Source organism: Narcine bancroftii, chromosome 5 (genome assembly GCF_036971445.1).
Source record: "Narcine bancroftii isolate sNarBan1 chromosome 5, sNarBan1.hap1, whole genome shotgun sequence".
NCBI lineage: Eukaryota > Metazoa > Chordata > Chondrichthyes > Torpediniformes > Narcinidae > Narcine > Narcine bancroftii.
Window position 1 is genome coordinate 22473449 of NC_091473.1, and position 16585 is coordinate 22490033.

Sequence of the window (16585 nt, forward strand, 5' to 3'; positions counted from 1 at the left end):
CATGAATGGGCTCCACATCTTATCAAATTCAGGCTTTACATCTTCAATATCTAATTTTTTTTCCAAACTTAAATTAGACATGATATCATGTAACCATTGAATGTGAGTGGGTGAAACAATATCTTTCCACTTCATCCAAGCAAAAGCTAGGGTTCACTTGTGGGTTCCTCTTCTAGAGAAAAACCAAATAAACCAAATAAAGCATGATGTTGATTGCTTATCTGTCTTGGCATAGTTCTAGGTCTCCATTAGTTGCTATGCTTTTTTTTAAAAAACTTGGCACTTGACCACATTTCACTGTGAAAAGAACGAAACAGTAAAGTGAAAATTTCAGCATGGGAAGTACTCTCTCTCCTATGGCAACCTTTTTCTCGATCGTGGACCAAGTAAAGTAACAAATGAATGCTGACATTCTACCATTACTTGGGTAGATTTCTGTGGGGGTCAGACAGGATGAGCAGGAGAAAGTCTTCTGGTGTTGATTTGTCGTGTGTGAAGTTCATGTGGTGCAATTGGAATGTGCTGTCAAAAGCGAGGGGATCATGTGAGTTGTTGAATCAATGCTGAGCGGCCTGATCCAACAAAGGTGAATGTGTATGGGATGAATGTAGTGAATATGAATTCATGTGGTTGCAATGTAAATCCTGAATGAGAAGGATTTTAGTGAAACTAAGATGGGGGCACTGCTGAAGGAAATGCCAATCTCCATCATTGTCTTTCTCTCAGGGACCCTTAGGGTGCAGAGTGTGTGGCCAAAATAATTTTGTGTCTGAGGTCCTGCAATGTTAATACAATTCTGATTCTGTTTCATACTCAACAGATCTACACATCTGTGGAAAATGGAAAACTTGAATATACTGTATGGGATAACTTTGTAACATGACAAAGAGTTTACAGATTATGCTTATTTATGAAGTAGAGTTGCTGTAGTTAAGTTAGCAAATATGGTAACCAACATCCACATTGCAAGATCCAGGATTGTAATGATCGAAGAAACATATTTCATATCCTCCCGGTGTTGTAAAGTGTTTTGTGATTACTGCTGACATGCAGTTCAAAAGTAATTAAAGATTCAGTCATGGCTTTGTTTTAAGATGTCATCTGAAACATTAACACTCCTTTAGTTCTGTGTGTTGGCACGGATTGAAAGTGATGTAGAATGTGTGATGCAAAGTTCAGGACAGAGAAAGAATGTTTGCCATCAATTCCTGGAGGCTGAGTTCAGAAACTGGAGATGGATGGACTCCAGATCATTTGGGAGGCAGAAGCAGTGATAGACAGGAGCTTCAGGGAGATTACTGACCTGTGGCACTTACCTCCATCATTATGAAATGCTTCGAGCTTCTGGTCATGGAACTCATCAAAGCTGACCTCCCAGAGATGTGGATAGGTTTCAATTCGCCTATAGATGTCACTTCATTCCATCCTGGCCCACCTGGAGAAAACGCCTCGTATGCCGGACTGCAGTTTATTGACTTCAGCTTGGCATTTAATAGGATCATTCCCCAGAAGGTGGTGGAGAAGTTGTCCTCCCTGGGACTCATCACTCCTCTCTCTAATTGGATTCTGGACCTCCTAACAGAAAGTCTGCCCGGGTCAGTAGCAGAATATCGAGCACCGTCACGCTAAGCACTGGCGCACCTCACGGCTGTGTGCTCAGCCCGCTCTTGTTCACACTATCACACTACTGATGCAGCTCCAATGGTGTCATCAAGCTTGCAGATGATACAACAGTAGTTGGTCTCATCAGAAACAATGAGTCATACTACAGAGAAAAGGTGAAAAATCTCGTGAAATGGTGCAAGAGTAACAGCCTGAGTCTCAACATGGACAAGACAAAGGTGATGAGAGTGGCCATCACCTAGTTCCTTGGAGTTGACTTAACTAGTGACCTATTCTGGATACTCAATGTCTTCTCACTTGTCAGGAAGGTGCAACAGTGACTGAACCTTCTGAGAAGACTGAAGCAGGCAAGGCTACCGGCCACTATTATGTCAGCCTTCTATAGAAAATATATTGAGACCATCCTGGCTGGCTGCATCACAGTGTGGTACTATTGCTACAGAGAAATGGATCTGAGGTCAATCCACAGGACCATAAGATTGGCAGAGAGGATCCCTGGAGTCTCTTCCTTCCCCAAAAGTCACCTCCAAAAGTCAGGAGGCAGGTAATTGGGTGACTGTTAAGAGAGGGAAGGGGAACAGGAAGACAGTGCAGAGCACCTCTATGGCCATTCCCCTCAACAATAGGGATTCTGTTTTAGATACTACTGGGGGGAGGATCTACCAGGGACAAGTTGTGGTAGTCACATCTCTAGTGCAGAGTCTGGCCCTTCGGCTCAGAAGAGAAGGAGTGCTATAGTGATTGGGATTCGCTAGTTATACAATCAGATAAAATCAAGACTCCTGGATGTATATTTCCTCCCAGGTGCCAGGATCAGGGATGTCTCTGATAAGAGTCCACAGCATTCTCAGGTGCAAGGGCAAGCAGTCAGATACCTAGGTCCACATGGTGACTAATGACATGAGCAGGAGTATGGATGAGATCCTATGAGAATATGGGGAGTTAGGAAAGAAGTTGAAAAGCATGACCTCAAGGGTGGTAATCTCAGAAATGCTTCCTGTGCCACGCGCCAGTGAGGCTTGAAATAGGAAGTTGTGGCAGATGAATGCATGGTTGAAGAGTTGGTGCAGGGAGCAGAGGTTTAGATTTGTGGATCATTGGGATCTCTTCTGAGGAAGGTCCGACCTGTATAAAAAGGACAGGCTGTCTCGGAACTGGAGAGGAGCCAATATCATGCCAGGCAGGTTAGCTAGAGCTGTTGGGGAAGGTTTAAACTCATTTGGCAGAGGGTTGGGAACTACAATGTAGGTGCAGAGAATAGGGCAGAAGTTGGAAAGCCTGATGCAATGTGGTTTGGAAGGACAGGCAGGGGAAGTAACATAATCAGTTAGGAGGGTTTGAAATTTGTCTATTTCAACACCAGAAGTATTAGGAATAAAGGAGAAACTTGGAATGACGATATTGTGGCCATTACAGAGACTTAGTTGGTAGAAGAGCAGGAATGGCTCATGCACGTACCAGGGTTCATGATTTTTAAGAGGAATAAGATGAGAGGTAAGAGAGGGGGTCACGTAACAATACTGGTCTGGGATAGAATCATGGCTAGAGAAAGGGAGGGCGCTGCAGAGGGAGTGTTTACTGAGTCATTGTGGGTGGAAGTCAGAAATAGGATGGGAGCAAACATTGTCCTGGGAGTAATCTATCGGACTCCAAATAGCCCTTGGGACACCGAGGAACAGATAAGCAGGTAGATTTTGGAATTGTGCAGAAATTACAGTACTGTTCTTATGGGAATTTTTAATTTCCCTAAGATTGACTTCCTGGCTGCAAGAGGGGTAGATTGGGCTAAATTTGACAGGTGCGTCAAAGAATGGTTCCTGACACAGTATGTGGAATAGCTGATGAAAGGAGAGGTCATACTGGATCTAATACTGGCTAAGGAACCTGGTCAGGTGGCGGACCTCTCAGTGGGGGAGCATTTTGGTGAGAGAGACTACAAATAACTCCCTTGGCTTTAGTATAGCTATGGACAAAAGCAGACAAAATGGGAAAGTGTTTAATTGAGGAAGGGCTAATTATAATGGGATGAGGCATAAACTAGCTAGAGTAAGTTGGATGCAGTTATTCATGGGAGAAAGCACATAACTAATGTACAGGACGGTTAGGGACCACATGCACTGGGTTCAGGATAGGTTTGTCCCACTGGGACAGGGAAAAGATGGTAGGGAAAGGGAACCATGGTTGACAAAACAGATGAGGCAGTGAGTTAAGAGGAAGAAGGAAGTATACATTAGATTTAGGAAGTTAGAAACTGAAAAGGCTCATTAGAATTATATGGTAGCTAGGAAAATATTAAGGACTTAGAAGAACTCAAAGGGAAGTAGTATTAAGGAGAACCCAAAAGTGTTCTATGTGTATGTGAAGAACAGAAGGATGATGAGAATGAAGGTGAAGCTACTTAAGGATAAAGCAGGCAACATGTGGTTGGAGTCTGAAAAAGTTTGGGAAATCCAAAATAAATACATTGCTTCAGTATTCACAAGATAAAAGGTTGAGGTTAAGGAAGTGTTGGATCTTAAAAATATTCAGATTGATGACCGGATGCAATTATAGCTGTGGGATGGAAGGGAAAAGATAGCTGGTGCATTGGCTCAGATCTTTCAGTCCTTCTTGGCTACAGGGGAGGTGCTGGAGGATTGGAGAATGGCAAATGTGGTCCCCTTGTTTTAAAAAAGGTAACGGGGAGAATCCTGGGAAGTATAGACCACTAAATCTTACATCAGTGGTGTGCAAACTATTGGAGAGGATTCTTAAGGATAGGATGTATGAGTATTTGGAGAAGTACAGTCTACTCAAGGATAGTCAACATGGCTTTGTGATAGGAAGGTCATGCCTCACAAGCCTAATTGAGTTTTTCGAGGAGGTAACAAAAGAAATTGAAGGTAGGGTAGTAGAGTAATCTATATGGATTTTAGTAAGGCATTTGACAACGTCCCCCATGAAAGACTCGTTCAGAAATTCATGAGTTAGGGGATCCACGGAACCTTGGCTGTGTGGATTAAAAATTGGCTTCTAGAAAGCAGAGAGTAGTAGTGGATTGAAAGTATTCAGCCTGGAAGTCGGTGACTAATGAAGTTCCACAGGAATTTGTTCTGCGACCCCTGCTCTTTGTGATTTTTATAAATGATCTAGATGAAGAAGTGGAAGGATGGGTGAGTAAGTTTGTGGATGATACAAAGGTTGGAAGAGTTAAGGATAGTGGTGAAGGCTTTCATAGACAGGATGCAGAGTTGGGCAGAAAAGTGGCAGATGGAGTTCAATCCAGATAAGTGTGAAGTGATGCATTTTGGAAGGACAAACTGAAGGCTGAGTACAGGGTGAATGGTTGGATATTTAACAGTGTGGAAGGATAGAGGGACCTTGGGATCCAAATCCATAAATCTCTCAGATTTCAGATTTATTGTCAGAGTACATACATGACATCACATACACCCTGAGATTCTTTTTCTGCGGGCGAGGCAGAATTATCACTTGTTAGTCATGCAAAAAAAAACTGTACACAATGTATATATGTAAACAAATAAAGAACAACAAACAGATAATGAATGTAAATAAACTGTGCAATACGGAGAAAATTTAAAAAAATCAATAAAGTGCACAAGTAAGAGTCATTAAATGTGTCCCTGATTGAGTTTGTGGTTGAGGAGTCTGATGGTGGAGGGGTAGCAGCTGTTCCTGAACTTGATGGTGCGAGTCTTGTGGCACTTGTACATCTTTCCTGATGGTAGCAGCAAGAACAGAGCATTTGCTGGGTGGTGTGGGTCCTTAACGATTGCTGCTGCTGTCCAATGGCAGTGTTCCCTGTATAGATAATGGGTAGAGATTTGCCTGAAATGTCCCTGGGCTGTGTACACTATCTTTTGGAAGGCTTTACGCTCATGGGTATTGGTGTCCCCATACCAGACTGTGATGCAGCTGGTCAGCAACCTTTCCACCATACATTAGTAGAAATTTGTCAAGGTTTCTCTCCTAAATATTCTCCCTTTCCTGAAAATTCTTCTTTTGCTAATTAGGAAATATCATTCAAGGGTGATGCAACTTGTGGAAGAAATGAATATTTAATCATATTAGAAATGGATAAGAACAAAATATTTTCAGTTTTGAAAAGCTGCAAGGTCTATCCACATTGCTATGCATAAAAGCCCTTGACCTTGCTCTTTAGAAATCCGGATAATGATTAGTTGTTCATATTTTAACATTTCTGCCAATTAATCCTGATCTCAAAGCTAAGAATTGTTGTCATAAATTGACGATCATTATAATTACAATTTATTTACCTCAAATTTAGTTGGTTGGTTAGTGAGAAAAAAATTAGCAAGTTGTCTCTAAGGTTATCATTTAAGATTGCAATAAAGTAGAACAGTGGAGAGTTTCACAATGAATAATTAAATTAACCATCAGCAGAAATCAAAGATGCTTAATTGCTTTCAGTTTAATGCCGATATGATGCAAAGAGTTTAATCATGAAGGACTCATTATATTTACATAAGTATTGAAGGATCTTGCTTCATTGGTCATTGGCATAAAGCCCTTCAAAAGCTTGTGGACACAACCCTCCCCACTATAGAGTACGCCAACAAGGAATGTTGCTGTTGGAGGGCAACAGCAATAATCAAAGATCCACACCACCCAGCACATGCACCTACACTGCTAGTAGAGCGGTATAGGTGCCACAAGACTCACACCACCAGGTTCAAGAACAGTTACCCTCTACTAGCAGACTCCTCAACAATAAACTCAAACAGGGACTATTTAAGTACTCTTTCTTGTGCGCTTATTGATTTTCTTTTTATTCTCTGTATTGCAGTTTGTTTACATTCTTTATCTGATTATAGTTCTTTGTTTACATACTCATGCTGTGTGCAATTTTTTTTGCACGACCAATAAGTGGTAACTCTGGTGCACCTGCAAGTAAAAGGAATCTCAGGGTTGTATGTGGTGGTAGATCAACCATTAGGCTGAGTAGTCTTAAGCCTAGGGGCCTGGAAGGGAGGGGGGCCCGGCAGGAGCAGAAATGTCAGACTCGCGACAGGAGCTGGGACTTCGGGCTCTTGGCAGGAGCGGGGTCTCGTGCTCCCAGCAGGAGCGGGGACCTCAGGTTCCCAGCAGGAGTTGGGGGTGCAGGTACCTTGGGCTCCTGGCAGGTGTAATTTTTTTAAAATAGGCCATTTCAACCCACAAGTCTTTGCCACCCAATTTACCTACAGCCCCAACACATTTTCAATGGTGGGAGGAAACCGGAGCCCCTGGGAAAAGCCACGTAAGCACAGAGAGAACATACAAACTCCTTACAGATAACATGGCATTTGAACCCTGATTCGGTCCCAATTGCTGGCGCAGTAAAGGTGTAATGGTAACTGCTAGGCCAACCATGCTGCCTCTTGAAATTATGCAAGAACAATATTCTTCCTCAGGTGATTCTCTCATCAATATTTTACGATGCCTATTGCATGATGAATAATTAATTCAGTGGGAGAAGAAAGATTTTCTTTTACATTCCACTACTATATATAATGCCCTGCATATACCAGAGACCAGCTGCACATCTATTAGCAGTAAAATATTGCCAATATATTAAATATTATGAAACTCAAAACTGACAGCAGAAATATTGTTTAATACTTTTGACTGAAATGTTATTTGATTTTATTGTTCAAGCCAATTTAACTTGGCTTAGAGCTGAGTTTGGTCTGTTTCGGATATTTAGTACCAGAACGAAGTGGCAGAGCTGGCATCTTCTCCCACAGCTTTGAAACTGCCATCAGATTTTGCTACAATGTATTTTCCATTAGGTCCTTTTAGGATTATTTGATCTGAAGAATTTAATTCAATAATGAAGTTGACTGGGGCTTCTCCTGTGACACTGATCAAACCTTCTTCATCAACTTCCCAGTATTTGTCCAGAGACACTAGCTTGAACTGATAATAACCACCATCAGTTAGAGTAATTTTGCTTGTCTCATAAATGGGCCTGTTGCACACCAAAATGTGCTTTCCAGGCAAAATGCCAATAAAACCAAAATCACACTTAAGAATTAATTGTGATCGGTTGGCAAGTTTGAAGATAAATTCCTCCTGCTTTCCAATCGAATTTGACCCCACCAAGAGCTGGCCACTATTGTTTACAGTTACATATCTCCCATCTGATGTTTTTAGAGCTGCTTTCACCCCACTGTACACTATTTGAAACCAGCAGTTAAATTCTAGCTCAGTACAGATTTCAATGAAGCCTTTGGCACCAACTGCAAGGTAATAACTTGAATTGTGTATGAAGCACACTTTCATTTTCGTAGGATGTTCCATAATTTGGAAGGTTTCAGTATCCTTTGCAACATCAACATCTGAGCAGACATCTGGACCAGCATTGCAAGACATGTACTTCTTATTGGCCAAAGACATGATATGGAAATGCCCAGGAGATGGATAAATCATGAACAATTCATCTGCACTTGGATTCAAAGTTTTTATTGCTTTAACAGTGCAGTACTTCACAGACAGGAATTTTCCATTCATGTCTTTCAGACAGATCATCCCATTCTTTATCTGCAGATGATATAATGTCCTTTGTGATATTTCAGGCTCAGTCTTCCCATTGAAAGTAATGAAGTTTCCATTTTTTGTCCTTATGCCATATTTTTTCTCCTTCATATCAAAGTAAAGAGTCATTACACAATCAGAGCCCCAGGGTAAGCATTTATCACAACATACCTGACCAGTTGTCTCATTCAGCCGGAGATAATTATCACTGCTTGGGTTGAACAGGTTGACACTGGGATGAATGAACAGGTGTGGCATCCACTTCTCACTCTCCGAGATAGCCTGTGCAAAGCATATGATATTATCCTGATTTCCACCTAAATATCGTTTGGAGGGCTCTGATTGAAAGGAAACTCTTCCATCTGGATGAAGCATCATGAGGAAAACACAATTTGAAGTGGGAACTTCCTGATCGCAGGTGATATTGCCATCCTTGTCTGCAGCAATGTATCTATTAAAGGAACTCTTGATATGGACCATAGTAGAGTCCTCCCTGATGAACTCGATGGTCCATATCTGATTGCTCTTCAATGAGGAACCTGTTGCATTCACTTTGTAGTTGAATACCTCTGCTGTCAGGTATTTTTGAGCTGAATTAATTAGTCCAAAAGGGAGCACTTTAAATCCCATTTCCCACGACTTCTCACCTTATTGACATGTACCTGTTACTGGTCAGTAACTGTTTTTATTACATCCAATGACATCATTGTCTTATTTCCTAGCAATGGTTATGACATAGCACTGAAAGATTTAATGAGTTTACCATGTTAAGGGTTGCTTTGAAAATTTCCATTTATGTGTATTTTTTAACTTTTTTTGTCCCTTCGTAAAAAATGAAAAGGCAGATCCTACATTTAGCCCTGTGATTCAAATATACTCCTATAATCTGACGAGGTTGACTTTTTATGCATGCATAAATCCTGCATAAATTCTAATCGCAATGAATTCCTATTATTGAGAGAGTAATTAAGACATTGTCCATTCAGATCTCTTCAAGCTAGTGTTTCCAAGAAAATTACCAACATTTCTTCAAGGTTTCTGCTCCTGAGCGAGGGACCCTCAACTTCCATTTGCACAGATAATTAAAAAAACAATGAAACCAAAATGACAATTGCCACCAAAAAAAACCCAGCATTTGCATCATAGCATCTGAGAGCAACCTTTGTCTGCAGTGTAAATGAAACAGGATAAAATTTAAAACATGGCAAAGTAATTCATCTATTAATGCCTTAGGCTTCATCTGTGATTGGTACCTTTATCCTAATCTTCACAATAATATCACACTCATTTTCTCTGGAGCCACAATCTCTAACAGTGTGATAGGAAACTAGTTCTGTCATTTGCACTCGCCCACCACGATTCTATAGCCATCCAAGTTGCTATGTGTGGTGATACTGCCATACTGAGCGTACATTCATTGCAGGAATGCAGGCAGGAGCTTCGAGATCAGTTTGCTTGCTGCAAAGGAGTAGTGAAACCCCAAGGAATTGGCTGATGCTGCGTGCCCATTGTAAACAAAGTCAGCAAGCTGCAGATATCTACTGATGCCCTGCAATGAGCAGTTGCCTGGTAGAGAGGACCAGTTTCTGTTCCTATTGACTGGGTACAGGTAGAGATGCAGAAGTGTGTGGGAGATAGGGGTTGGCAGTAGGTGAGGGTGAATGGTTGCTCCCCATGTCCTGGGGAGATGGAGGAGTTGAGTAATAACAGACAGTGATGTTTGCTATTATGGAACTCAAAGTCAATCTCCTTCAAAGTAAATTTATAATTTTAGTGGCATTTTCCAGCTCCACTGCATTGCAACCTTTTCTTTAAAGTAATCAACCTGCATTCAAGATAACATTATAAGGCTGAAAATCACACCATTATCCATATGAAAAGGAGTTGACTCAAATATCAGCCACAGATGCTTCATTTGCTCACAGTAAAGGCCCATACTACATGCACATTAACAAATTGCTAGAGGTATGTTTCACCACTGCAGCCATAACCCTGTCACATTTTAGGTCACGTTGGTAGTTCAGTATTTAAATATCGCAGACACCAATGATCCAAAGTGCTATTTCCCATCGAACAGGATCTTGCTGCACCAAAGAAATCTCCAAAAGCAGCAAATTCTGCTCCTATTATTTGGCACATAGATACAAATAATGATCATCACTGCTCATCAAGGCTTTCAAGAAAGGCCACATGGTATTTCAACTTAAAAACTATTCTGCTGTCTAGGCAAATATCGAGATCTAGCAGACAGGGCTCTCTGTTATCTCTGGCTCTATTCATATTAGCTATTGAATCGTTAGCAGAAGCCATTCGCCAAGATCCAGACATTACGGGCTTCAGAGTGGGCCAGTAAGAACACAAAATTAATCTGTTTGTTTGTTTTTTTTTAAATTTTTTTTATTTTTCACACCATAAATCACATCAGCCCTGATACACACTTTTTCTTTTTCACACATATACAGTGACTTTTTCTCCCCCCCCCCTCCCTCCTCCCAAGCCACCCCCACCCCCCCTCCCAAAATTAATCTGTTTGTTGATGATATAAACACGTTGGCCAGGTTTCATTCCACACTGGAAGATTATGGGAAGATCTCTGAGTATAGAATTAATTGGGATAAAAGCAAAATTATGCCATGCCACTCACAAAGGGGGACTACAGTGAATTGAAAAAAAGTCAATTGAGATGGTCGCTAATGGGGGTCGATAACAATTTATCAAATTTGTACAATCCTAATTATATCCCCTTGCTCAAAGAAATTGAGGAGGTCTTAACTAGGTGGCTGACCTTGCCTATCACATTGATAGGCAGGTTCAATTGTATAAAAATGAATGCTTTGCCGAGGCTCCAATACCTCTTCCAGACTTTGCCCATAGCGATTCCCCGGAGATTCTTTCAAAACCTCAACAAACAGGTAAGTAGATTTCTTTGGAACAAAAAGGTATCCAGGATCTCCATGCAGAAATTAACATGGGAATATAGTCTGGGTTGATTAAGATTACCAGATTTCAAAATATATTATTGGGCAGTCCAGTCGAGGTGGATCGTCTCCCTCTTTCATGGGGGGGGGGGGGGGGGTGGCGGTGGGTACACTATCCTGGGCACAAATTGGTGTGCACGCAGTAGGTGAGAAAGTAGCGGGAGAATTTATTTATAAGTGGGATGCCAAATTGTTATCCGGCAAGAAGGACAAATCGTTGCTAAAACATACACTCAAACCGGGGCCATGGTTTGAGGATAATAGGCAAACCATTTAGGACCGAGATGAGGAGGAATTTCTTTACCCAGAGGGTGGCGAATCTGTGGAATTCATTGCCACAGAGGGCAGTAGAGGCAGGTTCATTAAATATATTTAAGAGGGAATTCGATATATTTCTTCAGTATAAGGGTATTAAAGGTTACAGAGAGAAGGCGGGGACGGGGTACTGAACTTTAAGATCAGTCATGATCTCGTTGAATGGCGGAGTAGGCTCGAAGGGTCGAATGACCTACTCCTGCTCCTATCTTCTATGCTTCTATGTTTCTATGCAGAACAAAATTAACCAATGTATTGGCTAGAAGGTAGGGTTGTCTCCAAACCCCCCACCCCCCAACTCAAAATAATTTAATACCATTTGTCGAGTTGGGTTCAGACATGTTTGTAATAAAAATGACCTTGAGCCTGGAGTTGCATTCATAGCTTGTTTTATTTTATCATACACTTAGTGAATATCTACATGCACAGGTTTTTTCCTGCTAGTCCTGAGCCTCTTTCTTCAAGATGCAGAAGTCCCACCCTGTGACATCATCAGCCTGCTTGATTTCCCACCAATAGTGTTACACCACATCCCCCTTACTTTCACTACAGTTACCGTTATGCATTCAGATACAAATACACATATAATATTTATAATACACGTCTTTCTTGACTCTGGGTGTTTTACAGTCTACAAATTCAGTCTCTACAGTCTCTTGACTTCTCGTCCCGACCTCATTCTTATTATGCCAGACAAACTCTGTGTTTGTCAGCAGAGTCTCTGGACCTGCTTTTGCAGGAGTGTCCATTTCTGGCCCGTGCTCTTGTTGCTTTTCATCTGGAGACTCTAGGATGGGAACAAGATGTTGGCGATTCTATCTCAGTGTCTGTTGTGGTCCACTAATCATGTACGACCGTGGACTGTGGTGCACAGAGGTTATTGTTCCTTGCTGTCTTGCATCAGAGATCCACACCTCATCTCCTTGTGCCAGCTTTTTCAGGTCACTCTTCTATGTCTCTCGTTATTACCACTTCACATTCTTACACCTCCTCCCTCTCCTTATTCTGGAGTTGTAGCATGTTTGGGAGTTCTGGCTGCAATCTCTCTGGAAGAGTTGGTAGAGTCGTGTGAAGGTGACATCCCATTAGCAATTGGGCTGGACTGTAGCCGTTGCTCAGTGATGTGGCTCTGTACACCAATAGTGCATGGTAAGGGTCTTTTGCATTCTTAAGCAGGTTCTTCACTGTTTATACTGCTCGCTCTGCCTCACCATTGCTTTGTGGATACTTAGGGCTACTGGTCACATGCTTAAACCCATAATCTGCTGCAAAGGCTTTCATGTTTTGTCCCGAGAATTGTGGACCATTGTTGCTTACTAATGTCTCTGGAATGCCATGCTGTGCAAACATGGATTTTAAATGAACAATTATATTGGTAGATCATGTCAGGCTGAGTTGTGCAATTTTTATGAATCTAGAGAAATAGTGCCCCCCCACATCTCCATCGGGCACACAAAACTCAAAACGGTCAACCAGTTTACCTATCTCGGCTGCACCATTTCATCAGATGCAAGGATCGACAATGAGATAGACAACAGACTCGCCAAGGCAAATAGCGCCTTTGGAAGACTACACAAAAGAGTCTGGAAAAACAACCAACTGAAAAACCTCACAAAGATAAGCGTATACAGAGCCGTTGTCATACCCACACTCCTGTTCGGCTCCGAATCATGGGTCCTCTACCGGCACCACCTACGGCTCCTAGAACGCTTCCACCAGCGTTGTCTCCGCTCCATCCTCAACATCCATTGGAGCGCTCACACCCCTAACGTCGAGGTACTCGAGATGGCAGAGGTCGACAGCATCGAGTCCACGCTGCTGAAGATCAAGCTGCGCTGGATGGGTCACGTCTCCAGAATGGAGGACCATCGCCTTCCCAAGATCGTATTATATGGCGAGCTCTCCACTGGCCACCGTGACAGAGGTGCACCAAAGAAAAGGTACAAGGACTGCCTAAAGAAATCTCTTGGTGCCTGCCACATTGACCACCGCCAGTGGGCTGATAACGCCTCAAACCGTGCATCTTGGCGCCTCACAGTTTGGCGGGCAGCAGCCTCCTTTGAAGAAGACCGCAGAGCCCACCTCACTGACAACAGGCAAAGGAGGAAAAACCCAACACCCAACCCCAACCAACCAATTTTCCCTTGCAACCGCTGCAATCGTGTCTGCCTGTCCCGCATCGGACTGGTCAGCCACAAACGAGCCTGCAGCTGACGTGGACTTTTTACCCCCTCCATAAATCTTCGTCCGCGAAGCCAAGCCAAAGAAAGAAGAAGAAGAGAAATAGTCCACCACTAATAAGTATGTGTTCTCTCCAAGAGTGAATATCTACGCCAAGTTTTTCCCATGGCCTGTCAAGGAATTTACTCGGCATCAGCTGTTCTCTTACATTTGTCTGCACCTCAAGACAATCTTGCTTACTTGATTACTCAGACTGGCCACCACTGTTTGATTGGGACATTCCCGGCACTTTACAACCTCCTGGTAGCCCTCGATTATTTTCTCTAGTACCTCGTTCCGCAAGTTAGCCGGAATAATTAATCTCATACCATGCAGGATTAGTCCATTATGCACACTCAGAACGGTCCTCTTTTGTCAGTAGGGTTTGACATGTAACTGGTTTCTGTCTGGCCAGCGTTCAATGCAGTATTTCATGACCTGCGCACACACATTGTCAGTGCATAGTTGGTCTCTGAACTCTGTCAGGTATCTGTCGCTTGTTGGGAGGCTTTCCATCACCGTCTCGATTTAAGTATTTGTGTCCTCCATAAAGTCTTTGTCAGCACTCGTGGTTCTGTCTTGTAGTGGGGAGAGAGAGAGTATATCCACAGTTGTGAGGTGCTTCCCAGGTGTGTGGGAGATCATGTATGAGTATCTCATCACCCTCATCCTGAACCTCTACCCATGGCGGCAGTGAATCCAGCGCCTGCCCACCTAGCAGACTCACAAGTGGTTTGTGGTCTGTCTCCAACACGAAATGTAGTCCCAATATAAAATGGTTGAATCTCTCGCAAGCCCAAGTCAGTGCTAATGCCTCTTTTTCCAGCTGCGTGTACCTTTCCTCTGTTTCTGTTAGCGATCTGGAAGCATAAGTGACTGGTGACCAATTATCTCCATCCCTCTGTAGTAATACTGCTCCCAGTCCATATGATGAAGTGTCAGCTGATATTCTCAGCGCCTATTTGGATCATACAATTGAAGTACTGGTGTGGATGATAGCTCATTCTTGAAGTTACTAAATGTCCTCTGTTGCTCATGTCCCCATTTCAACTGGTATTTCTTGGGCAACTGGTATCTCAGTGGTTGGTCCTTTTCAGCCAGGTTTGGTATGAAGTTCCCTAGTTGGTTTACCATACCGAGGAAACTTCTGAGCTCACCTCTTTCACTTTTATTCTTTCATAGCCTGTCCTTCTCTCTGTGGCTCAAAGCTCCAATTCTGACACCATGTTGCATTGGGTTCAGAAACGCTCATTATAAAAATGATCTTGAACCTGGAGTCATGTTCGTAGCTTATTTTATTTTACTGTACACTTAGTGAATATCTACATGCGCAAGCTTTTCCCTGCTAGTCCTGAGCCTCTCTCTTCAAGATGTGGAAGTCCCGCCCCATGACATCATCGCCCTGCTCTATGTCCCACCAATAGTGTTACACCACACCATTGACTATGGATAACAAGATCCTGGACACCTGGTGCCAAAAGGGGATCAGGTGTATTGAGGTCTGTTATGAGCAGGGGCAGATCATGTCATTTGAGCAGTTAAGAATTAAATATGATTTGTCAAATAGGACACCTGGTGCCAAAAGGGGATCAGGTGTATTGAGGTCTGTTATGAGCAGGGGCAGATCATGTCATTTGAGCAGTTAAGAATTAAATATGATTTGTCAAATAGGGACAAATTGGGTCCAACCATGGCCTTACCAGAGTGCAAAGACATGGAGACTCTGATTCGAAGAGGGAACACAAAAAAGTTTATTTCGGGAATATATTCCATATTCAAACCAAAAGGCCCAAAACTGCAGCTTCATAGGTCAAGGTAGGGATGGGAGTCAGACCTGGGTGTTACAATAGATGAGCAGTGCTAGTTGACCTGTGTTGTGATAGCATGACCATAATAATTATTTCACGATATAGACTGGTGCAGTATAACTTTCTTCGCAAGCTATACCTTACGCCACAGAAATTGAATAAAGGCAAACCAGAAATTTTGGATCAATGTTTCAGGTGCTGCATAAAGACAGGAACCTTTGGACACTCAACTTGGCCATGCTCCAAGGTGAGGCCCTTTTGGGTACAGCTTGGCCAATCCCTAGAGAGAATCACAGGTAAAGAGTTTCCACAGGACCCAGAGTTATTACTGTTGGGAAATATCATGGATGTAAGACTTACAATGAAGCTGTCCACATTTCAAATCCAATTTGTGTTGATTGCTTTGGCGATGGCCAGGAAGTGCATAGCAGTTACCTGGAAGTCATACTCTCTTCTGGGCATTGCACATTGGAATATGGAAATGCAGAGCTGTATCCCTTGGAGAGAGTTATAATCTAAGGAAAAAAAATATGAAACTTTTCTTAAAATCTGGCAACCATACCTGTGGTACATAGGTGCAAGGGTATAGTGTGGTCCCCTGCGCTTCATTGTCTGCCCGCCCTTCCTCTCCTGATCATCTCGACTTGACCTGACTCTTCAATCAGGTCAAAATGAGATGAATTAAGAGACCTGGAGGATGGACGTTGAGCTCCGACAGTGTTTTTCTTTTCTTTTTTTTAATTGGTTATTTGTCCTTGGTCAGTGGCGTCTTGTTTTTTTTAATGTTAAATAAGCATTTTTGCCTTTTCATGTAAGTTAAGTTTCTTTATTTAAATGGTTAATGTGTTTTTTTTTGTTATTTTGTGTTGTGGGGGCAATAAAACCAGACTCAATAGAAGAAGTTTAAATATACTTGATGAACATGATTGTTGTACTGTGAATTATTGGAACTGCCTTGAGTTTGGAAAAATCATAAATAAAATATATTTAAAAAACTATTCTGCTGTCATTGATGGCACAGTGATTTTGCTAATAGCGCTGTTCCCTCACAGACCTGAGGTGCTATCTATGTGTGGTTTTCTGTCCTTCCTGTCACCCTCCTAG

The 16585-nt window shown here is 42.3% G+C and overlaps 2 protein-coding genes across 2 annotated transcripts in view; one reads left to right on the top strand and one right to left on the bottom strand.

The window, feature by feature from the left end:
• Positions 1-16585, top strand: part of LOC138762639 (dual specificity tyrosine-phosphorylation-regulated kinase 2-like) — a 64517-nt gene that overhangs the window by 25401 nt on the left and 22531 nt on the right. The gene's annotated exons all lie outside the window — the stretch shown is intronic.
• LOC138762638 (fascin-like) lies at positions 7221-8845 on the bottom strand. The gene has a single exon (XM_069936260.1). The coding sequence runs from the start codon at positions 8788-8790 to the stop codon at positions 7327-7329; it is 1464 nt and encodes a 487-aa protein (XP_069792361.1). The 5' UTR covers positions 8791-8845; the 3' UTR covers positions 7221-7326.

Excerpts from the sequence above, each read along its gene's own strand:
- LOC138762638 (XM_069936260.1), bottom strand. The coding sequence starts at position 8,790 with ATGGGATTTAAAGTGCTCCCTTTTGGACTAATTAATTCAGCTCAAAAA.